General features: G+C 36.3%; 3 protein-coding genes and 1 pseudogene across 7 annotated transcripts; 3 read left to right on the forward strand and 1 right to left on the reverse strand.

Annotated features, from left to right (window-relative positions):
• The first annotated feature begins 2,183 nt into the window (after positions 1 to 2,183).
• On the forward strand, positions 2,184 to 4,096 carry LOC145952725 (uncharacterized). Its single transcript, XM_083065667.1, has 2 exons — positions 2,184 to 3,039; positions 3,966 to 4,096. The coding sequence occupies exons 1-2, from the start codon at positions 2,184 to 2,186 to the stop codon at positions 4,094 to 4,096; spliced, it is 987 nt and encodes a 328-aa protein (XP_082921793.1).
• A 1,319-nt stretch (positions 4,097 to 5,415) lies between these two features.
• LOC109805730 (putative WD repeat-containing protein C2A9.03) lies at positions 5,416 to 15,849 on the forward strand (annotated as a pseudogene). The gene is made up of 10 exons (XR_014430164.1): positions 5,416 to 5,544; positions 5,679 to 5,841; positions 6,052 to 6,211; positions 6,336 to 6,422; positions 7,814 to 7,948; positions 8,078 to 8,196; positions 14,401 to 14,492; positions 14,579 to 14,684; positions 15,101 to 15,187; positions 15,302 to 15,849. The product of XR_014430164.1 is annotated as a putative WD repeat-containing protein C2A9.03 (transcript).
• Positions 15,650 to 20,148, forward strand: LOC145952658 (uncharacterized). Of its 4 annotated transcripts, XM_083065512.1 has the most exons (6): positions 15,650 to 15,791; positions 17,269 to 17,373; positions 17,593 to 17,841; positions 17,945 to 18,352; positions 18,450 to 19,124; positions 19,199 to 20,148. In XM_083065512.1, exons 2-6 carry the CDS (start codon positions 17,274 to 17,276, stop codon positions 19,576 to 19,578), a joined length of 1,812 nt encoding a protein of 603 aa, XP_082921638.1. In that variant the 5' UTR covers positions 15,650 to 15,791; positions 17,269 to 17,273; the 3' UTR covers positions 19,579 to 20,148. The 4 variants fall into 4 exon arrangements, with proteins under 4 accessions (XP_082921638.1, XP_082921637.1, XP_082921639.1 ...); XM_083065511.1 differs by having other exon boundaries at positions 17,269 to 17,841; XM_083065513.1 differs by having other exon boundaries at positions 17,269 to 17,841; positions 19,272 to 19,415.
• LOC145952659 (serine/threonine-protein phosphatase 7 long form homolog) lies at positions 20,146 to 23,818 on the reverse strand. Its single transcript, XM_083065515.1, has 6 exons — positions 23,677 to 23,818; positions 21,757 to 22,687; positions 21,589 to 21,673; positions 21,101 to 21,499; positions 20,414 to 21,011; positions 20,146 to 20,327 (listed from the first exon to the last, which is right to left on the reverse strand). Exons 2-6 carry the CDS (start codon positions 22,143 to 22,145, stop codon positions 20,146 to 20,148), a joined length of 1,653 nt encoding a protein of 550 aa, XP_082921641.1. The 5' UTR covers positions 22,146 to 22,687; positions 23,677 to 23,818.
• Positions 23,819 to 25,509: the final 1,691 nt, after the last annotated feature.

The raw sequence follows: 25,509 nt of genomic DNA on the forward strand, positions 1-25,509 counted from the left end.
TTTGTTTTTTTTTTTTTTAATTTGGTACTTTGTACAATGGCTATTTAAAGGCCATCTCTTATTCAATAAAAAGTACAGTGAGTTGCTACGTTCACCCAATACTAGTATTACTCGTCTCTCTTATTTTCTACAAATTGGTATCAGAGCTTTATGCTCTGAGGGCTGAGTGTGAGAGGAAAACAGTGTGCGCCTGTGAAAGGGAAGAAAGAAGAAAGAGAGAGTAATGGCGAAGGTTGTTAATGGAATGACTGTACCACAACTGTCAAAGAAAACCAATTATGATAATTGGTGTTTACAGATGAAGACCCTGTTGGGTTCCCAAAGTCTATGGGACATAGTGGAGAAGGGGTTCCAAGAACCCGAGGAGGACGAAGACCAATCTGTGGTTCAGATTGCCGCATTAGAAAAGACACGAGTGAAGGACAAATCGACTTTGTATTTTTTGTACAATGCCGTGGATGAGTCAGGTTTCGAGAAGATTGCAAACGCTGCATCTTCAAAGGAAGCATGGAAGATCTTGGAGGTTGCGCACAGAGGTAACTACTGTGTCAGACAGATCCGACTTCAAACTCTCCGAGGAGAGTTTGAGTGTTTGAAGATGGAGGATAAGGAACAAGTATTCGAGTACATAACTCGGGTGGAGAAGTTGGCTAACCAACTCGGAAGGAATGGGGAGCCAATGCCAGCAAGTAGAATTGTGGAGAAAATCTTGAGATCATTAACAAATGATTTCGAGAGTATTGCATGCGTAATTGAGGAGTCAAAGGACTTGTCAGTTCTCTCACTGGAAGAGCTCGCTAGGTCACTCGAAGCCCACAAACAAAGGAGGAGGAAGATGAAGGGTACTCTTGATCAAGCATTACAGGCACAACTTGATTTGAATGAAACTCGGAACACCCAGGGCCGAAGATCAAGTGGACAAGGACGAGGTGATCAAGGACGAGGCAAAGGACGAGGTGATCAAGGACGAGGTAGAGGACGAGGTGATCATGGAGGTGGACAAAGACGAGGTGATCGTAGCCAAGGAAGTCAGCCAAGGTCGGAGGTGGAATGTTATAAGTGTAGCAAACTCGGCCACTACGCAAAGGAATGCAGATCGACAAATTGCTACAACTGTGGCAAATACGGTCACATAGCAAAGTATTGCCGAGCTAAAAGCCGAAGTGAAGAGAAAGAGAAGAATCTTCTCACAGAAGAAGAGGACGAGGAAGCAGGAATTTTGATGATGACGCAGAGCTCGGAGACCAAGCTACGTCCGAGTTGTGCCTCCGAGGTTCAGCTAAACTTGAGTTGCGTGGAGAGATCAGTAGTTGAGCTTCCAAGCTCAGATGAGAAGTCAGAAGCCGAGCTTGATTCAGGTTGCTTAAACAACTCGATCTGATATTTGGACACTAGAGCGAGCAATCATATGTGCGGAGAAGAGAGTTTCTTCAACGAACTCATCATGGTGAAGGCTGGATTCGTGTCATTTGGGGATGATTCCAAGGTAGCGGTAAAAGGGCGTGGAACCATCAGGCATATGCAGAAGGATGGACGAGTTGGAGAAATAAGGAATGTCTACTACGTTCCCGAGCTTAAGAATAACATCTTAAGCATGGGGCAGATGATGGAGAAAGGCAACTCGGTTCTGATGAAGGATCGAGTGCTTTATTTGAAGGACAAACATGATCGTTTAATAGCCCGAGTAGAGATGAAAAAGAATCGGATGTATAAACTAGAGCTGAACATCCTTCAAAATAAGTGCTTGAAGCTGGACGTGAAGGATGAAGCCATGATGTGGCATTTTCATTTTGGGCATTTGAACTTTGGAGGTTTGGCCGAGCTATCAAGGAAGGAGTTGGTGCACGGACTACGTGGTGTTGAGTTTGACAAGAAGTTTTGTGAAGCGTGTGTACTCGGAAAGCAACAAGAACAAGTTTTCCGAACTCGTCCGAGTACAAAGTAAAGGAGCAACTTGGCCTGATACACACTGACTTGTGTGGACCAATCTCTCCTGCATCCTTCAGTGGTAAGAAATATTTCCTCTTTCATAGATGATTTCTCTCGAAAGACCTGGGTATATTTCTTGCAAGAAAAATCAAAGGCATTTGAAGCTTTTAAAAAGTTTAAAGTCATGGTGGAGAAAGAGACTAACAAGTAAATTGAGGTCGGATAGAGGTGGAGAATTCACATCGACAGAGTTTATGGAATACTGTGAAGAGCAAGGTATAAAACGTTTTCTCACAGCTCCATATTCACCTCAACAAAATGGAGTAGCTGAAAGAAAGAATCGGACTATTCTTAATATGGTCCGAGCTATGCTTAAAGGGAAGGATATGCCTGAAAAGTTTTGGGCAGAGGCAGTGCAGTGTGCTATATATATACAGAACAGGTGCCCACATTCAAAATTGGATGATGTGACACCTCAAGAAGCATGGAGTGGAAAAAAACCGAGTATACATCACTTCAAGATCTTCGGAAGCCTTGCTTACGGTCATGTTCCAGCTCAGCTCAGAACGAAGCTTGATGATAGGAGCAAGAAGTATATCTTGATCGAGTATGATGAAAAGGCAAAAGCCTACAAATTGTACAATCCTGTTACAGGAAAAATTCTGGTAAGCCGAGATGTCCAGGTAGATGAGGAAAGCGAGTGGAGCTGGAGTAACTCTGAAGAGACTTCGGGGAGCTCGAACTTTGAGAGGGAGAGATCGGAGATAATAGGGAGAAGCTCGGATAGGACCAATGAGCATTCCGAGGAAGATGATGAACCTGAGCAGCTTAGAACTCGGAGCTTGCAAGACATCTACAACTCCACTGACGAGTTACATGTAGTATGTCTATTGACAGGAACAGAAGACATAAAATTTGAAGAGGCGGTACTTGATGAGAGATGGAAGAAAGAAATGGATGAGGAGATCGGATCAATTGAGAAGAGTGAGATGGGAAGCAAAGCTGAATTAGTTGAGGAGTTTAAAGAAGTGATGAAGAGGGAGTTTGAGATGACCGATTTGGGCATCATGAAGTATTTTCTGGGTTTAGAGGTGGATCAAAGAACAACAGGTACTTTTGTGTCCCAAAAGAGGCATCGGCCACCGCGGCGCCGGGGGTGCTGGACATCGTGTGGCTCGCGGGACCATGGTACGCGGAGGAGTATCGCGCTCTGGTGGAAGAGGCATCGAAATCAAATAAAAAATAAAAATTTAAGCTTATGGGAGAGTTTTGTTAGATAATCTTAAATTTTAAAGATATCCGAGTTAGTTTATCTATTTTATTTGTTTCAGTTTAGATAAGATAGTTTTTGATAAAATTTGTTTTGATAAGATATTTTGTTATCTTCTTGTTAATTTGGTACGTTGTACAATGGCTATTTAAAGGCCATCTCTTATTCAATAAAAAGTACAGTGAGTTGCTACATTCACCCAATACTAGTATTACTCGTCTCTCTTATTTTCTACAGTTTTCCCTAAAACTATGAACAATTAATGAACCAAATTTATGCCTTCACTGTTCTGTAACAATTAAAAATTAAAAATTAACTATGATTAACAAAATCGGTGTATGGAATGAAAAAACCTCAGGGTGTTATGATAGCAATAATGCATAACCAAACAAGGAAAAAGCTACACGATGATAGCTATAAGAGAATTCATAGAAATAAAATAGATCATATCCTTAATCTATATATTTAATTGTTATACTCGATTTCCTTCAAACTCGAGTTTGTTATTGAGTTATTCTTGCCACTAACCGTAACATCCTCACTGTGTTTAGGTTCCTTAATTACCCCTTCAACACCTTCACATATTACATTTCCTCCCCATTAAAATCAACCTTCTCCTCAAGGTTGAAGTCCTAGTAATTTTCCTTAATGGCAGCATAATCTTCCCACGTTGCATGAGACTCTTCCAAGCCTTCTCATTGTACGAGAACTTGAGTTACTTGTTGATCACCTTTGAGAATGATACGTGATTTCAACACTGATAAAGATTGTAGAATAGGGCCAATCTCATTAGTTACCATAGGTAGAGTTTCAATTGTGAACAATGGAAAACTGGGTGAATCTTGGCAGAAGGTGGCAATAATAGCTTGTAAGCTACAGGTCCAACATGTTGAATGATTGGAAATGGTCCAAAGTACCTTAACCCAAGCTTCTAATTCTTCCGTAGGGCTAAGGAATTTTGTCTATATGACTTTAACTTGACCAAAACCATGTCCCTAACTTCAAATTCCACTTGACACCTCTTCTGATCAACAATTTTTTTCATATGTTGTTGTGCTTTAATCAAATTTTGTTTTAATTGTGCCAGAATGATATCACGTTGTTGTAATAAATTGTGAATGTTAGGTGAAACATTGGACTCTAGAGTCTAGATCATATTTAACCACTAAAGGAGGATCTTTTCCATATATGATTTTAAATGGTGTCATACCAGTGCTGTTGTGATAAACAGTGTTATACCAAAATTCTACCCATGGTAAGAACTTTTTCCAGGCCTTAGGATTCTCATAAGCAACGAAGATACACTTCTAGGCAATGATTAATTACCTCAACTTGACCATCAGATTGTGGATGATATGTCGTACTCATAGTTAAGATTGTGACACTCAATTTGAACAATTATTTCCAAAACTGACTCGTAAATATCTTATCTCTATCAGAGACAATTGTCTTTGAAAAACCATGGAGTTTAATCAATATCTTCATGAATAATTCAGCAACCTGGGCACTCATATAATCAAATTTTAAAGTTGCAAAATGAGCATACTTCGAAAGTTTGTCCACTACAACAAATATTACCGTGAACCCATTCGAAGGAGGAAGTCCCGAAATAAAATCCATAACTATGTCATCCCATATTTGACTGGGAATGGGTAAAGGTTGCAAAAGGCTTGCAGGTAATGTATTAGAGGCTTTAGCTTGTTGACATATAAGGCAATTCTTGACATACATTGCAATATCCTTTTACATTACAATATGTAATTGTCTAAATAATTTTATACAGAAAAATCTAGTTATATAAAATATAATTTAAAAATATTATTTTTCTTCCATTTTCACTTAATTACACTTTATCAAACAATTACAAATTTCACTTTATTTTACTTTTCATGTATTTCTTATAAAACCAATTCTCACTTTTTTTTTCTTCTCATTTCTTTTAATTTCTTCCTCTCCTCCAAATAAAACATTAATAAAAATTTTTACTTCAACAATTGAATTAATAAAATTTAATATTAAAATATTAAAACTCAATTTTAAAAAAAAATTATTCGTGGAATAATTTAATGGCTCCACTCTCTTTCTATTTTGGGTGTATCTTAAAATAAAACAATGGCACACCATCATTTTCGACATTTCTCTCTTCTCCATGCTTTCTCGCGATCCAATTACTTTACCCCACGCTAATCACCTTTAATAGGTTCATAGAAATAGCTAGTTGTAGCACATGCCAATCATGGTTATACTTATATGCGTTTCCAATTATTGAAACATAATTAAGTATAAAATTGAATAATATTTGATGCTTGTTTTCCATCATTACTCAACGCAGAGGTCCTTGTTGGGTGATAATTTAACTCTGGAAGTTGTTTATTTATTTTTTACTTAAACATTTAAACTTTTGGACCCAATTGTTGCTCACGCTGGACTAGTGTTTGCCGCTGATTTTCTATCTTTTTTCCCATTCTTGTTATTATAGGCTCTAATTAGTTGGGCAGAACGTGTCCAATCACCAAGGGGGTGATACTGAATATATGGCGGATGAATGTGAAATGGAAGATGTAGAAGATGGCATGGACGATGAATCTATTAATAGAGAACGGGGTGGTGTAGAGTCTGACACAGATGAATGTGATAACTCGGTTTGTAAAGTGCTGTTTTGCAGTTTTCAGTTTGTGCTGTTTTATGAATATGATGTTGATGAATATGTTTCATATTGTGGTTAATCATTAGCAATTAGTGGTGGTGTCAAATTACATTCCTCATACTTGAATGATTCATCAAGCAAATGTCAACTATGTATAAGGTTATCTTTAGATTTCTAGGACTAATATTGTAGTGTTGGTACACAGTGGTAAGGTAGTTACAGCTGCTGAGGCTAGAAGAGGACAAGACATCCAGGGAATTCCTTGGAATAGGCTTGGCATCACTAGAGAAAGATATCGGAAAACTAGGCTTGAGCAATACAGAAATTATGAACATATCCCTGGTTCAGGGGACAAGGCAGGGAAGGTAACAATCAACATGTGTCAAGACTCTTTGATATTTTATAGAACTTTTTTCAGTCATGTTATTTTTCAGAAGCATGACAGAATAACACCATGTTGACCTGTCAATTGTTATCTATAACATACAGGATTGTAAGAATACCAAAAAAGGATGTTCATTTTATGACTTCAGAAAAAGTTCAAAATCAATAAAGTCAACAATTCTTCATTTTCAGGTAAGCCTTTACTCATGATTCAATCATGCTTTAAATCTTGAAAAAGGGCTCTATTTTATACAACTCTCCCCCTTAATAAAAGCCTGCTGATTTTGAAATGAGAATAAAACATGGGCTTATTAGTACTGTCACTACCAATTTTTGGTGCTTAATGGACCTTATGTTATGTTGAGGCATTTTGACCAAAATAAATTAAAAAAATTTAAAAATTTATGAAATAAATTAAATAAAAAACAATTTACCAAAATGAATACGTAGACACTCAAGAAACGTCAAAGAGTTCGACGTGTTGCATGCATGTAAAGAAGGCATCGATGTAAGTGACGTTTTGTGCACATGGTGTTGGCCTTTTCATGCAATGTAGAGTGAACGGAACATGTCAACACAGATGACATTTTTGGATCAGCTTTGCTCAACGGAAGAGTGAATGGAACACGTTAACACAATTGACGTTTTAGACCCATTTTAGGAGACACAGAAAATGTCTCCTATTGTGACGTTTTGTAGGTGACTGATATATAATCTTCTAATCTTATCACTACAAACGAATGCACATATATACATATCTGTATCTGCATTCAAAGTGAAAAAAAAAACAAAGCTACATATATATAGAACATGCTTCAGAAGCACCTAAAGGAAACTATGAGGGTGCTACTGCCCTGGCTAGCTTTGTGTTTTTGCCTTGATCACGGCTTGCTTCTACTTAATTAAATAATTACAATTACAATTACAACCAAGGAATACCCTCATTCACTAGCAACTATTGTGGACCTGCTTCTACACCAATTTCTTCATTTTCCATTGGGCTAATGGAAGGCCATGGATCGCTGGTAAAGTCCATATGGCCTCGTAGGATCGCTTGTGGTTAGGTGGTGTGGATGCATTAAAACGTCACATATGTCGACGTCTTCTTCATATAAAAGTTGCATGCATAAAACGTCAAAATTCGTGATGTTTTCTTCATAAAAATTTGCATGCATAAAACCTCAAGTTTTGTGACGTTTTCTTCGATTTGTTTACCATACATGAAAGACGTCAAAGCCTATGACGCTTTCTAAGTGTACATGTGGCAAAAATAATTTATTTTGGTAAATTATTTTTAAAATAATTTATTTCAAAAATATTTTAATTTTTTTTAATTTATTCTGGATTTTTAGCCTTATGTTGAAGTAGATAGCCAAATTTCTTAAAATCTTTGAACAGATTCAAAATTAAAAAAATAAAATAAAATCCAGATAGTCTACACTTCTGATATGTAGCTGCTGCACAGTTTGTCTTAGTATGCAAATCTCAAGCAGTATTGGTCCTGGTGTAGGCTTTTGAGGAGATATGATCTTGCTGTTGTGGGTGGCTGACTGACATTATTTCTTCTTTAAATGGTTGCGCAGTTGAGGAATTTGGTATGGGCTACATCAAAGCATGATGTATACCTTTTGTCACAGTTTTCAATAATGCATTATTCCTCTTTGACTTGCAAAAGTTCAGAAGTACTCAATGTTTCAGGACACGTTGCACCATCAGAGGTGGATATCCTTTATGATAATGTTTGTTTAAATGAATACCATAGATTTCTGATTGTTCATAGCATACATTTATGATGAAATTGATCAGTCATGGTCTTAATCTTCCAAGTTATCACTTTTTATTGTCAGAAACATCCTGAAAGTCTATTAGAAGGATTTACTCACACTCAAGTCACTACACTTGCCGTGAAAGAGAAGCTTCTAGTTGCAGGAGGATTTCACTATTTCAGGGTGAACTTATTTGTAAGGTATTTTGACAATTTGCTTGTGTTTTTAGGGATGTTTACTTTTGTAATCCGTATTAGATACAGTTGTAAGTTTAAATTGTGTTCCTGAACCTCTGGCCGTTTATGAAACATGAAACATGTTAAGATGTTCCACAATTTAGATATATGATTAGAATACTCCTTATAAGATTTGGTCAATTCTCTTCCCTTGAGTTAGCTTTTGGGTGTGGGTTGCGTCGGTTTGTTGTTATTATTATGGTATCAAAACCATTGTTATTAGCATCATGAGTTAAATTATAGGATCTATGAGTTGAGCAACCTCTTCCAGGTTTTGATGTCATCAAACTTGTTATTTCATGTTTAATTTAATATGGGTGAAGTACCTTAGTTTTGGTAATGATCTGGAAAGCTATGCCAGCCACATGCCAGCACATGAGCCACATGCCAGCACATGCCAGTCACCATTGTCAACAATGACAACCACCGAATTTCTTTTTCCACAAAGCAACCACCACCCCCTCTGTTTTTCTAAATTGCCAGCTTCTATGATTTGTATTTTCTTTGTTTCTGATTCCTATAAATAGCTATCAATGTAAGCTCTCAAGGCACTGATCAATCAATATCATTTCTATTACTCAATTGAGTATTTTCTCTCTTAGAGAGTTCTTCCTTTGCATTCTGTGCCATTTTTGGTACCAGAGCAAGGTTCCGAAGCTTCCTACGCCTTTGGGTTTATTAGAAAAGAGATTTGGAACTTTCCGGTCGCCGGAAAATCCATTGGAAATTCGGCCAGCCCCGAAAACCCACCCTTAGAGGCCTTTTCTCGAAAAACCGACCCCGTAGAAGCGTCCGGAAGGTCCCAAAACCTTGGGAACGATAGTTTGTATCGCCGGAAACCACCCGGAAAGTCACCGGAAAATTCGTCGGAAAAGTTCGCCGGAAAATTTGACGGTCACCGGAATTTCTGGAGGTTGAAGACAAGCTGACGTCATCGCCACATAAGCGCCACGTCATCTTTAATCAGCCACTCAGGAGACGCCACGTATAAGTGGTCAACGTTGACTGAGAACCCTCATTTGCCACCTCTGACCAACCATATTCTGCCACGTGTCTTCAGTGTTGACTTTGACCAAAGTTTCATAATTTGCAAAAAAGCCCCTGTAAGTTTTGAAATTTCACTTTTACCCCTGTACTTTCTGAATTTATATTTTTGCCCCTAAACTTTCTAAAATTACAATTTAGCCCTTATATTTTCAAAATTCCAAAATTGCCCTTTTCTACAAAAACCATTTTACCCTAACCTAAATTCCCATATTACCCCTTTAACCTCTTAAATTACCCCTTTATTCCTATCCACCTTCACCATGGTTCGTGGAAAGCAAAACGATGTGACCATTCGAGATATCGAATTTGAGGAAATGAAAAGGCAACTGCGAGAGCTTCAAGAAACAGTTGCAAGTCAACGAGTTGAACTTGAACAGCTGAGGAATAAACCAAATCATGAGTCAGACAACAGTGATTCCTCATCTTCTTATTCCTCTAGAAGTCACCAAGTGTCAAGGACACAACAAACCAATCGTTTTCATAATTTCAAGGTAGATATACCTGAATTCGAAGGGAGATTACAACCTGACGAATTTATGGATTGGCTCCGAACGGTGGAAAGAATTTTTGACCTGCATGATGTTCAAGATAAACTCAAGGTCAAAATGGTGGCTATCCGATTGAAGAAGCATGCATCCATCTGGTGGGAGAATCTCAACAAGAAGCGTGAAAGAGCAGGGAAGGAAAAGATCAAATCTTGGGAGAAGATGAAGAAGAAACTCACAAGTAAGTTCTTACCTTTCCACTATAAGCAAGAAAACTATATGATGCTTCACAAACTGTCTCAACAGTCACGCACAGTAGAAAAATATTCCCAGGAATTTGAGTTGTTAGTAATGAAATGTGACCTTAAAGATGACGAGGAACAAAAAATAGTTCGTTTTATTGGTGGACTAAACATTGAAATAGCCAACCAAGTCCAATTACAACAGTACCAGGACTTAGATGATGTAGTACAACTTGCCATCAAAATTGAAAAACAACTCTCCACCACTCTTCGAGACCAACCCTCCACATCCAAATACCCATTCCGCCCTTCCTACTCTAAAAACCCTTATCAACCATCCTCATCCAAAAATCCTTTTTATAACAGTAAAGCCCAAAACACCCGGTCCAACACCTCCAAACTACCAGCCCAAAATACCAAAAACAACAACTCCAAACCTGCCCCACAATCCAAATCAACTATAAAATGTTTCAAATGTCAAGGCTTTGGACATATTTCTTCCGACTGTCCCAATCGAAAGGCTTTCACCATCATTGAAGAAGAACCACATGAATTATCAGAGGAAGAATCAGAAGCAGACATTGAACCTGTGTATGACGAAGACTGTACGCCTGCCGATCATGGAGAGCTATTAGTGGTAAGGCGAAGTCTGCACACAGCGCCAACAAAAGACGATCACTGGCTCAGGCACAACATCTTCCACACTCGCTGCACCAGTAATGGTAAAATCTGTGACGTCATCATAGACAGTGGAAGTTGTGAAAATGTAGTATCCAACTACATGGTGGAGAAACTCAAGCTGCCAACTCAAGTCCATCCACACCCATATAAACTTCAATGGCTCAATAAGGGAAGCGAAGTCAAGGTTTCCAAACAATGTCTTGTTTCATTTTCCATTGGTTCAAAATACAAAGACAAAGTTTGGTGTGACGTCATCCCCATGGATGCTTGTCACCTCCTCTTAGGAAGGCCATGGCAATATGATAGACGAGCTCAATTTGATGGCTACGCCAACACATATTCCTTCACCAAGGATGGAGAAAAGATCAAATTAGCTCCACTGCCTCCCGAAGAAACCAGTCAGGATAAAAAGAAAACAGTTCCCTTAGTTTCTTTAGTCACCAAGGTGCCTAAAGATGAGGTATGTAATCTGGAATTTATATTAGTACTTGAACAGAATTGTGGAACTAAACCTTCTGCAGAGATTGTTCAACTCTTATCAAAATTTCCAGATGTTGTTCCCAAAGAAATTCCTCCAGGACTACCGCCTATGCGTGACATACAACACGCCATAGACTTTGTACCAGGAGCCGTGATCCCTAACAAGCCTGCATACAGAATGAGCCCTCAGGAACATGCAGAGGTACAAAAGCAGGTTGAAGGATTATTGAAAAATGGTTTGATTCAAGAGAGTGTCAGTCCTTGTGCTGTCCCTGTTATTCTAGTTCCAAAGAAAGGTGGAACTTGGAGGATGTGCATGGACAGTAGAGCTGTGAACAAGATCACCATCAAATATCGCTTTCCAATACCACGGCTCGATGACATGTTGGATCAACTTCATGGCGCCACTATCTTTTCAAAGATTGATCTTCGCAGTGGCTACAATCAAATCAGAATTAGACCAGGTGACGAATGGAAGACTGCTTTCAAAACCCGAGATGGTCTATACGAATGGACAGTCATGCCGTTTGGATTGTCCAATGCTCCCAGTACTTTCATGCGACTGATGAATCAGGTACTAAGGCCTTTCAATGGAAAATTTTTAGTCGTTTACTTCGACGATATCCTGATTTATAGCAAAAGCAAGGAGGAGCACTTGAAGCACTTACAGAAGGTGTTAGAAGTTCTACGGGAGCAGAAACTCTATGCCAACCTTGAGAAATGCTCATTTTTAACCAATGAAATTATATTCCTTGGTTATATTGTTTCTAGTGACGGTATCAAGGTGGACCCCAGCAAAGTCGAGGCGATTAACAGTTGGCCAATTCCTCAATCCATTCACGATGTCCGAAGTTTTCATGGATTGGCTTCTTTTTATCGCAGGTTCATCAAGAACTTCAGCACAATTGCAGCTCCACTCACCAACTGTATCAAAGGTGATAAATTCCAATGGTCAGAACAAGCTCAGGAAAGCTTCAATGAATTAAAGCACCACCTGACCAATGCTCCAGTATTGGCCCTTCCTAATTTTGATCAAGTGTTTGAAGTAAATTGTGATGCTTCTAACATTGGTGTTGGTGCAGTTCTTAGCCAGGAAGGCCAACCAATAGCTTTCTTCAGTGAAAAGCTAAATGATGCAAAGCTAAAGTACTCGACCTACGACAAGGAGTTCTATGCCATTGTACGAGCACTTCAGCACTGGAGTCATTACCTGCTTCCCAAAGAATTCATTCTTTACTCTGATCACGAGGCTCTCAAGCATTTGAGTTCACAACAAAAGATCAACCGCAGGCATGCTTCATGGGTTGAGTTCCTTCAAGCCTATCCATTCCTGATCAAACACAAGTCAGGAAAGCAGAACTCTGTTGCTGATGCCCTAAGCCGACGTCATTTCTTGCTCACTACTCTGCAAACAAAAGTCATTGGCTTCGAGACCGTCAAGGAATTATACCAAGACGATCCAGATTTCAACATTGTTTGGAAGTCTACCGAAGATCAGCCATTCCAACATTACCATCGTCATGAAGGTTTTCTATTTAAAGACAACGTTTTATGCATTCCTCGTTGCTCTTTAAGAGAAGCCATTATCTGGGAAGCACACGATGGAGGATTATCAGGACATTTTGGTAGAGATAAGACTGTATCTATCATCAAGGAGAATTTTCACTGGCCTAAGCTGGAGAGAGATGTCATTCGCCACATTCAACGTTGCAGAATCTGTCACCTAGCTAAATCCAAAAGCCAAAACACTGGCCTTTACTTACCATTACCGGTACCAGCTGCACCCTGGGAAGACATCAGCATGGATTTTGTCCTAGGACTTCCACGAACCCAAAGACAAAAAGATTCTGTTATGGTGGTTGTGGACAGATTTTCGAAGATGGCACATTTCGTTCCATGCCAAAAGACTAACGATGCCGTTAATATTGCTGATTTATATTTCAGGGAAGTTGTTCGCCTACACGGAATTCCTAAAACCATCACTTCAGATAGAGATGTTAAATTTCTGAGTCACTTTTGGAGAACTCTATGGAAAAAGATGGGTACGAAGTTGCAGTTCAGTAGTGCTAGCCATCCACAGACAGATGGTCAAACAGAGGCTATCAACAGGCTACTAGGTAACTTACTACGCAGCTTTGTAGGTAAAAATCTTCGCCATTGGGATCAGATTCTAGCTCAAGTGGAATTTGCCTACAACAATTCCACTAATCAAGCTACTGGTAAATGTCCTTTTGAAATCGTCTACGGTGCACGACCTCTTACCCCTTTAGACTTGGTTCCGTCTTCAGACAAGAGTCAATTCAGCGCTGATGCTGACCAGAGAGCTAAAGAAATTAAACAGCTTCATGAGCAAGCCAGAATTAGGATTGAAAAGCAAAATGCAAAGTACAAAGCTCAACGAGACAAGCACCGGAAGCAACAGGTATTCAAGGAAGGCGATCTAGTGTGGATTCATTTGCGGAAAGAAAGGTTTCCAAAACAGTCCAATGCCAAGCTGTCGCCACGAGCTGATGGTCCATTCCGCGTAGTCCAGAAGATTAATGACAATGCCTACAAGATCGAGCTACCAGGTTCTTACGGTGTTTCTGCTACATTTAATGTCGCAGACCTTTCACCCTACTTCGATGAGGAAGACGCTTAGACTCGAGGACGAGTCTTTTCCAACCCCGGGAGAATGATCTGGAAAGCTATGCCAGCCACATGCCAGCACATGAGCCACATGCCAGCACATGCCAGTCACCATTGTCAACAATGACAACCACCGAATTTCTTTTTCCACAAAGCAACCACCACCCCCTCTGTTTTTCTAAATTGCCAGCTTCTATGATTTGTATTTTCTTTGTTTCTGATTCCTATAAATAGCTATCAATGTAAGCTCTCAAGGCACTGATCAATCAATATCATTTCTATTACTCAATTGAGTATTTTCTCTCTTAGAGAGTTCTTCCTTTGCATTCTGTGCCAGGTAACCCTTCCTTCGTTATTCTTCCTAGTCTTATTTTTCAGCTTCTCTTCACAAGCATTGGTTGCATTATCTTTTCATTCATGTTATTTTTCATTAGGCATTTACAAATGCTTATATTCATAGATTATTGCGATTGGATTGTACATGCTTTGGTTTTATAGATACTCTGCTAGATGCTGCTAACTTGTCCCTCATAGGAATTGTTCATGGTTTTAGAACCATCAACAGATATCAAGATTTTATCACCTTCTTTGTTACTGGAATGCAGCACCTAGATCGACCTGGTGTTAGCTTTTGCACAAGAACAACTTATGATGATAATGCTATCACCAATGCCATTGATATTTATGCTTCTCCCAGGTATATAGTTTTCCTTCTCCTGGGGGTTGTCTTTTGATTTTTGGATATAAGTGCCTAGTTTAATGTACTTGTTTTCTGATTTTTAGTGGTGCAGTTCATTTCACAGCCTCAAATAATGATTCTGGAGTCAGAGACTTTGATATGGAGAAATTTCAGCTTTCTAAGCAATTTCGTTTTCCTTGGCCAGTGAATGTGAGTCCTTAAGATTTTCTCTTCTTTATTTCCCCTCTTCCCTCACAAGACTGATAAATGGATACTTTAGTTTTGTTCCTTTGATAATTTTGTTAGAATATTTTTTTCATCTGACTACATTATCTTCCATTAAGGGGCAAGTTTTTTCAATAGGACAAGTTGCTCACACATCTACAATATGAATGAGGCAATTGGCAATCTCTGTTGTCCATTCTCACTCCTCTCTAACTACCATTTTAAAACATCTTTTGAGAAATAACAGAAGAATGGGAATGTCAACAACTCTGCCTTTGGAATATGGTCATTTAACAAGCTAGTAGTAATCTGGATAATCTTTCTGTTGGATCATAGGTGTTATTGTTTTTCTATCTTTCCTTTTCTTTCTAATATTTCCCCCTTGACTCCGTTTACCTCAGCATACTTCTCTCAGCCCAGATGGTAAACTACTTCTAATTGTTGGAGACAATCCTGAAGGTATGTTGGTGGACTCCCAAAATGGAAAGGTAATGGATACTGCTGTCCCATTATGTCCAACAACCAATCAATCTTTATTCAGTTGGATCCCAATAGAGCTTATAACAGAAAATTTTGCTAATAAGATGTTTTTTGTTTTGCAGACGATTGTTCCCTTATCCGGGCATTTTGATTATTCATTTGCATCATCATGGCATCCTGATGGCGTGACCTTTTCCACTGGAAACCAGGACAAGACCTGCCGGATTTGGGACCTTCGGAATTTATCCAAGTCAGTAGCTGTGCTGAAGAGCAACCTTGCAGCTATCCGTTCAATAAGGTATAGTTCGGATGGCCAGTATATGGCTGTGGCAGAGCCTGCAGATTTTGTACATGTCTATGATGTAAAAAGTGGGTATGAGAAGGAACAAGAAATTGATTTCTTTGGGGAGATATCAGGCATATCTTTCAGTCCAGACACCGAGGTCCCTGTTTATTGGGGTCTGGGATCGCACTTACTATAGCCTTCTTGAGTATGGCCGGCGTAGGCAATATTCATAACTTGATTCACTCATTTAGGTTGAATATGCAAGGAGCAACAAATGACATGGTAGTTGGTGAAACTTGAACAACCTGCTTTAATATCTGATTGAGGTAGGTTGCAACAAATGACATGGAAGTTATTTACGTAAATAGTGCTGTTTGAAAACTATTTACGCCTTTAGGGCTGTTTACAACGGTGTCGCTATGGGCCATAGCGACACCAGTGCCACGTGGTTTTTTTTTTTTTGGTGTGGGGTGGGCTCGAATGAGCCAAAATAGTGTCGCTATGGGCTGAGGCGACACAATTTGTGCGCCATTAAAAATGGTGTAGCCCATAGCGACACCATTTAAGAAAAAAAACAAAAAAAAGTAAAATAATTTCTAAATTTAAAAATAATGAAGTGAACTTATATATTTATAAAAATAAAAAATATTTATTTAAAAACGTAATCATAAAAAATATATATAATTATTTTACAAGTGGCGCTATGGCCTATAGCGACACCGAGTCGCTATAGGCTATAGCGACACTACTAATTTTTTTTTTTTAGTTATTATTTTCTTTTATTTTAAAATTAATTTTATAATACCAGTTAAAAATGTTAATTTGTAATTATAAAGTTAATTTTTCTCTTATTAGTTTTATGTATATATATTTTTTTCATTTATTATTTTATGACAAATTAAATAATGCATTTATTTATTTTTTTAAGTGGCGCTATGGCCTATAGCGACACTGTGTCGCTATAGGTCACAGCGACACCATTTAATCTGTTTTTTTTTTTTAAATTATTTACTTATTTTATTTTACCATTTGTTTATTTTATATTAGCAGTTAATAATATTGTAATTGTAAACTTAATTTTTCTGTAATTAGGTTTGTGTATATATATTTTTTTCCTTTATTATTTAATGTTTTTTTAAGTGGCGCTATGGCCTATAGCGACACAGTGTCGCTATAGGCCACAGCGACACCATTTAATCTGTTTTTTTTTTTAAATTATTTACTTATTTTATTTTACCATTTGTTTATTTTATATTAGCAGTTAAATAATATTGTAATTGTAAACTTAATTTTTCTGTAATTAGGTTTGTGTATATATATTTTTTTCCTTTATTATTTAATGTTTTTTTAAGTGGCGCTATGGCCTATAGCGACACTGTGTCGCTATAGGCCACAGCGACACCATTTAATTTGTTTTTTTTTTTAAATTATTTACTTATTTTATTTTACAATTTGTTTATTTTATATTAGCAGTTGAATAATAATTTGTAATTGTAAAATTAATTTTTGTGTAATTTCTTTATTTTTCTATGTATATTTTTTCCTTTAATTTTTTTTATGGTGTCGCTATGGGCCATAGCGACACAGTGTCGCTATGGGCCATAGCGACATTATCAGTATATATACCCCCACCCAGCTACGTTCTTTTCACAGTTGAAGTCATATATATATTTATCAATTACGTTTTGGTCTGATTTAAGACTCTGAGCCAGTTACGTTTCTTTCTGATTCGGTGAGTATAATTTTATTTTTGTTTAAATATAAATTATAGATATTTGCACTAATTAATTTTTTTTGTTGTAGATATTATGGATCAAATGATTGTTTATATTTATACTGGAAAGATGTATGAAGGTGCTGAGGGTGTAACATTTGATGGACCAAGAAAAGGAATGTATATTAAACGAGGTATCACTTTGGATATATTAAAGAGAAGGATTCATAACAAATTTAGTCTTAACTCAAATCAAGTGATATTATCTGTAAGCTACAGATTTTTAGTTTCACAAGGTGATAACAACATATATTCTTCATTGGAATTGAGTGACGATGATGATGTACAATGCATGATAGAAGCATTTCAAAGCCAGAATGTGATGCCAATAATGGAATTATATGCTGAAATAGGTATGCAAGAATCTTCTACTTTTTCATTAGAAAATTTGTCAATTGAACGATCACCTTTGATCACAAGAGATGAAGATGAAGATGACGAAGAAGATGAAGACTATCATGTTTCATCATCATATGAAAGCATTGATGAATCCAATGAAGATGAAATTGATAATTGTGAACCATCTGATGATGAGGTGCAGCCGGATGTTCTTGTTAATAGTCCAATGGTTGAACCAATTTCAATGTATCCATCTACTGAAGGTATCATTTGAAAAATAAATTTGTCAATAATTTGTTATTTGTTTAAAGTAAATTGTTGAATTTTATTTTATTGAACTTACTAAATTCATTATTATTAAAATAGGTGGAAGTCAATTTTGGGGTAATTTACCCCACTACAGTAACATAAATTGGAATCATCCCGATGAAGAAGATATTCCAGGGATGGATGTCGGTAGTACTTGGTCAATTGGGCAAGATTTATATGTGGGGTTGGAGTTTGAAAATAAAGATGCAGTTAAAAATGCAATCAAGCAAAATGCAATGAGAATGCATCAAAGTTTTTATGTGGTTGAGTCGAAAAAGACTAAATGGGTTGTTAGATGTCCAAATGTACATGATGGATGTGGATGGTACATGAGAGCCATTGAGTCAAAGAGATCTGATAACTGGAAAGTGACTCAGTGGGGTGGACGTCATACGTGTTTGAACATGTCTTTGTCGCAAGATCATGCTAAGTTAGATTCTGAGTTAATTGCAACATTTATACAAGGTAAGTTCTGCAAAGTTTATAGTTTATATTAATAATAATTTATGTTTGTGTTTACTAATATTTAATATGTTAGTGTTTACTAATATTTAATATGTAGGAATGGTTAACCAAGATCCATCAATAAAGATTAGCCTTATTCAAGAGAGAATAACATCTCAAACTGGGTTCAAAATATCTTATAGAAAGGCTTGGATGGCGAAACAAAAAGCAATTGTTAACGTTTTTGGAGATTGGGAAGAATCGTATGCTTATTTACCTCGATGGCTGCAATACATGAAAGAAATTGCTCCAGGGTCATTTTATGATCTGTGTCATGATGAGTTTTTTGTTGGTAATCGTTGTCATCGTGGTTACCGTCAATTTCACAGATTATTTTGGACATTCAAGCCGTGTTGTGATGCCTTTAATTTTTGTAAACCGTTGATACAAATTGATGGCACTCATCTGTATGGCAAGTATCGAGGTACATTGTTGATTGCTACAACACAAGATGGTAATAACAACGTTCTTCCTCTTGCATTTGCTGTGGTTGAAGGAGAAACATTACTTGCGTGGTCGTGGTTCTTGTCTCATTTGCGGTTACATGTTACAAACAAAGAAGGGATATGTTTAATATCTGATCGACATCGTAGCATTAAATCGGCCATTGACAATGAAGCAATTGGTTGGAGACCGCCAAATGCATATCACAAGTACTGCATTAGGCACATTGCAAGTAATTTTAATACTCGATTCAAGGATGTCAAACTTAAACAAAAGCTTGTGAAGTTAGGTACGTATTGTTATTTTAAATTTTTCAACCATTTTAAACAAATTTATAGTGCGTTATTTTTAATTGGTATGCAGGGTATACACCGTGTAAGCACATTTTTGATCGCAATTTGGAAAAGTTTTGTCAATCTAACCCTGATGTTGAAAGGTGGATAGGAGCGATATCTAAAGACAAATGGAGCATGGCATATGATGCAGATGGTCGAAGATATGGTCATATGACAACAAATTTGTCTGAATGTGTTAACAAGGTGTTAAAGGATTGTAGAAATCTCCCTATCACTGCATTAGTTCGGTCGACGTATACCAGGTGCGCTGAGTATTTTAGTGTTCGTGGTAGTCGTGCTTTAGCAGATGTTTCATCTGGGAAGGTCTTCGTTTCAAAGTTAGTTGAAGCTTTGCAAAAAAATCAAGAAGAGGCTTGTTCCCACCAAGTTTGTAGATACGACATTTAATCTTCAAAATTTGAGGTTGAAGAGGCCTTTGATCCAGTAACACAAACAGGAGGGAAGAAATGGGTAGTAAATTTAAAGGAACGATACTGTCAATGCGGAAAGTTTACAGCATTTCATTATCCTTGTTCTCATGTTATAGCTGCATGTGGTGTTGTTAGCATTGATTACTACCAGTTTATAGATCCTGTTTATACCAGTGATTATGTTTTAAAAGCCTACTCTGGTCCGTGGGAACCAATCGGAAATGAAGACTTAATCCCTCCGAGTAATGAGGATTGGATACTTGTCCCAGATCCAACATCAGTGCGCGGGAAAGGGAGACCGAAATCCACAAGAATTAGAAACGAAATGGATTGGGTTGAGAGCTCACAACGACGACCAAAATGTAGCATATGCAAACAAGAGGGTCACAACAGGCGCAATTGTCCATCTAAGTCTAATAATCAGTCGATAAGTTTTGAAGATGTTTAGAATTTGTTAAACATATTGTAATTAGTAATGTGTATTCATGATGGTCATTGTATAACATAATGTAATTACTATTGTCTATTGATAATTATACAAAATCTACTCATCATCGTCTTCTTCATCTTCCTGATGATGATGCCCTCTATCAGTAGCAGGAGTTAGAATACACCGTCGTCGTCTTTCCCTTGCAGCCCTTTGAGGATTTCTTCGAACACGTCTTTGTTCTGGCGGTGATGGGTGATGACTAGCCTCCGCAGAAAATTGTGGACGCAAATCAACACCTGCAACGTCATATTTGACACAAATTATTAATATTGATATAATTATAAGAAGAAAAGAATAACAAAATAATAAAATATGAGTAGACCTGATGTATAAGTACGACTGATATAATCATCATCATACGGAATATGAAAAGGTGCTTCCTGACTCGATTGTGTGGCATCCTGTGGCATACTTGGTTGTGGAGTCATTAAAGGGGAATGTCCAAAAATATGATCCATCATTTCTGATGACATAGTTGGTTCCGGTGATGAGTCTAAACCAAGTGACTCACAGATATGTGTAGTAGTCATCGGAACTGATGTCTCAAAACCTGGAGGGCGAGGTGGAGTGTACCAATATGTGTATTGGGACTGCGATGGATAAGTGGGCTCCTGAGAAGGAATATAATATAACCCTGCTGCTCTGTCTGGCACTGTAGGGTACATCTGATCCATCGCCTCAACTGGCGTTCTTCGTCTAGGTAACCCTCCAGCCTCCCTTGACTGTGCAGGAACATTGAAAGTCCCCACGTCATATGAACCAGGGGGAAGGGGTGCTTCCTCAGCTGGCTCAACGAATCTAGCCCTATAGTCATCAGATATCGATAATAATCGATTAGTCTGCTCTGTGACTGCTTCCATAGAAAACTCTGGGCTGCCATGAGGAGATGTCAAGTATGCCAAGCATTCAGTTACGTCTCCCTACATATACAAGACATAAAAAAATTAGTTTACCACTTTATAATTTAATAAAATATTATATTAAAATATGAGTTGTAATATGTACATACCACAATCGAGTCTTTAACTTCATCAGGATCAATGTACAATTTCCCCTTTCTGCGATACCACCTCATGTATTCAGAATTTGGACCTAATAGTCCAACCTGTGGAGAAGTAGGTGCAAAGTGGTATGCATATCGATTGGCCCAGTGCTCAAGTGCTGGACTTAATATTGTAGTCCAGTCGTCATCAGTCTTTCCCCGCAGGGTCAACGCATGCACATGAGCAAGAGTCATTGGAGGATTTGGAACTGGTTGTTGGTAACCAAATTGCCTCATGACCCTATCAGGCTGATGCCATTCACAAATACACAGAGAAAGTAACGGGATTACAGAACCCCAAATACGAATCCCGTGTGTACAGTCCTCGGGCATCTGTTCCAAAGGCGGATATGGTTGCCAAATAATCTGTAAATAAAAAATTGTAATTAGTTTATATTAAAATACTAATAACTTACATAATGAAATCCGTTAACCCTTCAATTTTATTTACTTACAGATTTTCTGGTCAACCGATCAAAGAATTTGCGATAAAATTTAATATCATCGCTGATGCTTATTTTAGTGGCTGTGTTGGACCACCTGAAATCAAAATGTAAACAATTAATTTCTGTAACATTTATTCAATAATTTTAACAATGTTAATATTTTGAATTTCATCATACCTTAAACCAACAGGGCAAGCAGGAGGAATAGGTGGGAATGGAGAAGACAGAATGGTTGGGAATCGTTCCCATGCCCATAACTGCAATAAAAGTGTAAACCCACCACAATTTGGCGTTTTGTAATCAGTAGAGGTGCATAAATTGCGATACAAACATCCAAGCACAGTTGCACCCCATGCATACGTCTTAATGGTCTGAAAGTCACCTAAGAACGCCAACCACCTCAATGAGACATAGCTAGAAGATCTATCAGGAAACAAAACGCCTCCTATAAACCGTAGTATCCAAGCTCGAGCATAAGGAAGCAACTGATGTAGCTCCTGTAGATCATCTGCAATCTCATTAAAATATGTAGCCAACCAAGATAGCTTGACCCTATGACCTTTCATTTCTAACTCAGGTGGAATAACACCTAAAAAATCACGAGCTGCATAAAACAAAATAAATTATTTACCAATTTTTAATATTATAAAACACAATTACTATAACAAAAAAAAACTTAAAGTATAGTTATTTTAGTACCTGATTCAAATATATTAGCACTGCCTCGACTTAACAGTGCTTGACCGTCAACTGGAAGACCAACAATCATACCAACATCTTGGAGAGTAACTGTGCATTCTCCAAATGGCATGTGAAATGTGTGTGTTTCTGGTCTCCATCGTTCTACCAAAGCAGTTAATAAACCAGGGCTCACTTTGATATAACTCAACCGAGCAATCCATCCAAATCCAGCCTGGTCTAATAACGGAACTATTTGATGTGGAATTCCGTCAATTCCATTGCGTGTTGGAGCAGCACGTCTTGCTAATAATCTCCTATCTTCTTCTCTATTCCAAACATGTTGTGAAACATGTATGGATTGCAATGACAATAAATCATCCTCAACGGGTCCACAACTCACACGCATAGATGTAGAAGATGATGTCATCTATAACAAAATTTAACAACTAATTATTTCATACATTATATAAAATACAAATAAACCAAATTACACATAATTAAATTTAATAACAAATTAAATTAAATTATTTTCTAAATAAATATTATTTAAACAGATTTAAAATAAATTAATTTATATTTTAAATATCATTATTTTTAAAATTAAAATAAATTACACAGAAATATAACTAATTAAATTTACACAGAATTATATTTAATAAAAAAATATAATTAAAATATTTTCTAAATAAATATCAATTCAACAGAATTAAAATAAATAAATCAAATTTTAAATATAATGATTTTTAAAATATAAATAAATTACAGAAAATTATAACTAATCAAATTACACATAATTAAATTTAATAACAAATTAAATTAAATTATTTTCTGAATAAATATTATTTAAACAGATTTAAAATAAATCAATTTATATTTTAAAAATCATTATCTTTTAATTTTAAAATAAACTACCCAGAAAAATAACAAATAAAATTACACAGAATTAAATTTAATAAATTATTTAAATTAAATTATTTTCTAAATAAATATAAATTATTCAGAATTAAAATAAATCAATTTATATTTTAAATATCATTATTTTTTAAATAACAAACAATTACACAGAATTATAACTAATTAAATTACTCACAATCAAATTTAACAAAAAATTTAAATTAAATTCTTTCCTAAATAAATATAAATTTAACAGAATTAAAATAATTGAATTTAAATTTCAAATATTATTTTTAAAATAATAACAATTACAGACAAATATAACTACCTCAAATTACACACAATAATTTCATAAAAAAATTTAAATTAAATTACATAGAAATTTAACTAAATAAAATAAATACAAATATCATTATTTTTAAATTAAACATAAATTACAGACAAATATAACTAAATAAACTATATTAATTATAAAAATCAATATATTTAATTAAATTACAAAACTGATAAAATAAAAAATACCTCAAATACTTGATATTTCTGGAACTCTGCAGAAATCCAAATAATACAATTTAACCTGAAATATTAATTATAATATATATAAGTTAAACAATATTTAAAAAAAAAATTTAAACAAAATTCAACAAAAAAAGAAAAAAAAAATTTGAAGGGGGGGACCAGCACCTGAAGAACTTCACGCGGAGGGGGGGGGGACCAGCAGGGTAAATCCTAATATATATAAGAAATTTTTTTTTTTACTGTGCCAGGCCACGTGTTAATTACCCATTGGTTCCTCAGACGGTAAATTGACACGTGGCCACTGTAATAAATGGCCTCAACCACCACCATCAGTGTCGCTGTGGGCTATAGCGACACAGTGGCGCTATAGCCCATAGCGACACCACTGTTTTTTTTTTTTTTTTAAATTATTATCTTGTTTTTTTTAAAACATTTCTATATTTATATATTATCATATAAATTATACTATTTTATAAACTTATTTTTCCATTATTTTCTTTTTTTAATATAAATATATTTATTTTTTCTGTATATAATAGTGTCGCTGTGGGCTATAGCGACACAGTGGCGCTATAGCCCATAGCGACACCAGTGTTTTTATTTTTTTTTTTATTTTATTTTTTTTTATTTTAAATTATTATCTTATTTTTTTAAAAACATTTCTATATTTATATATTATCATATAAATTATACTATTTTTTATAAACTTATTTTTCTATTATTTTCTTTATTTAATATAAATATATTTTTTTATATATATATAATAGTGTCGCTATGGGCTATAGCGACATAGTGCCGCTATAGCCCATAGCGACACCAACTGTATTTTACGTTTTAATATTTTAAATTATGTAGTATATTTTTTTTGTAATTTTTTTATTTTTACATTATCATATAAATTTTAATAACTATTTTATAAATTCTTTTTAAATAAATTATATTTTTTGGATTTAAGTTTTTTTTAAATTTCGAATATGAGTCGCTGTGGGCTACAGCGACTTCATTGTAGCTACTAGTGTCGCTATAGGCTGGACCAACTTCCTCAATATGGCTCTCATGGCTTCTCTGGAGTTTAAAAAATGCCACGTGGCAGTGGTGTCGCTATGGCCCATAGCGACACCGTTGTAAACAGCCCTAAAGGCGTAAATAATTTCTAAACAGCCTCATTTACGTAAATAACTTTCCATGCAGCCCTACTTTGGTCAAAAAGCCGTTTATGTATAAATGGAGTATCCTGCTACTGTTATCAATTTGTTGTACTGGTAGGGTGTGTTTATATCAGATCGAGTGTGGAAAGTGGGGGGATGTACAGGAGGCTGCAAGCCAATTGGTGTGTTGAGTATCAGTGTGTAATTTAGAATGTTTCTGTCTTTGGAAGCAGATTATGAAGAGAACATATAAATCATCATGTTCTTTGAACTTTGTCCATTCACGTGTCTTGTTAGCGTTTGAGTGGAAGGGCGTGAATCTTTCAAGTGAAAAAAAATGGAATTTTCTTATTGGGGATGTAGGTTTCTTTTATTTATTTTTATTCTAACAAAATTAATGACAGATACCTAAGAGCATATGCAATAAGAGTTGTTTATAAGTAACCTATGTGTCACATCAGCTTTGACCCACTTTATCTCTACTAGGTGTTGTTTATAAGTAATTTTGCTAAAATTTAAGCAATCCATGAAGTGAACTAGAGCTGATGTGACAGTAATATAACACAGAGATTACTTATAAGCAACTCTCGTTAAAAATGCTATGGGGTTTTGAAGTCAGAAAAGTAGGTAGATTACGAAGAAATATATCTCGTTGCCCATTTTTGTCCTTTTTTGGGGTCTATTCCCC

The sequence above is a fragment of the Cajanus cajan genome, chromosome 10 (genome assembly GCF_000230855.2).
Source record: "Cajanus cajan strain Asha chromosome 10, NIPB_CcT2T_4, whole genome shotgun sequence".
Lineage (NCBI taxonomy): Eukaryota > Viridiplantae > Streptophyta > Magnoliopsida > Fabales > Fabaceae > Cajanus > Cajanus cajan.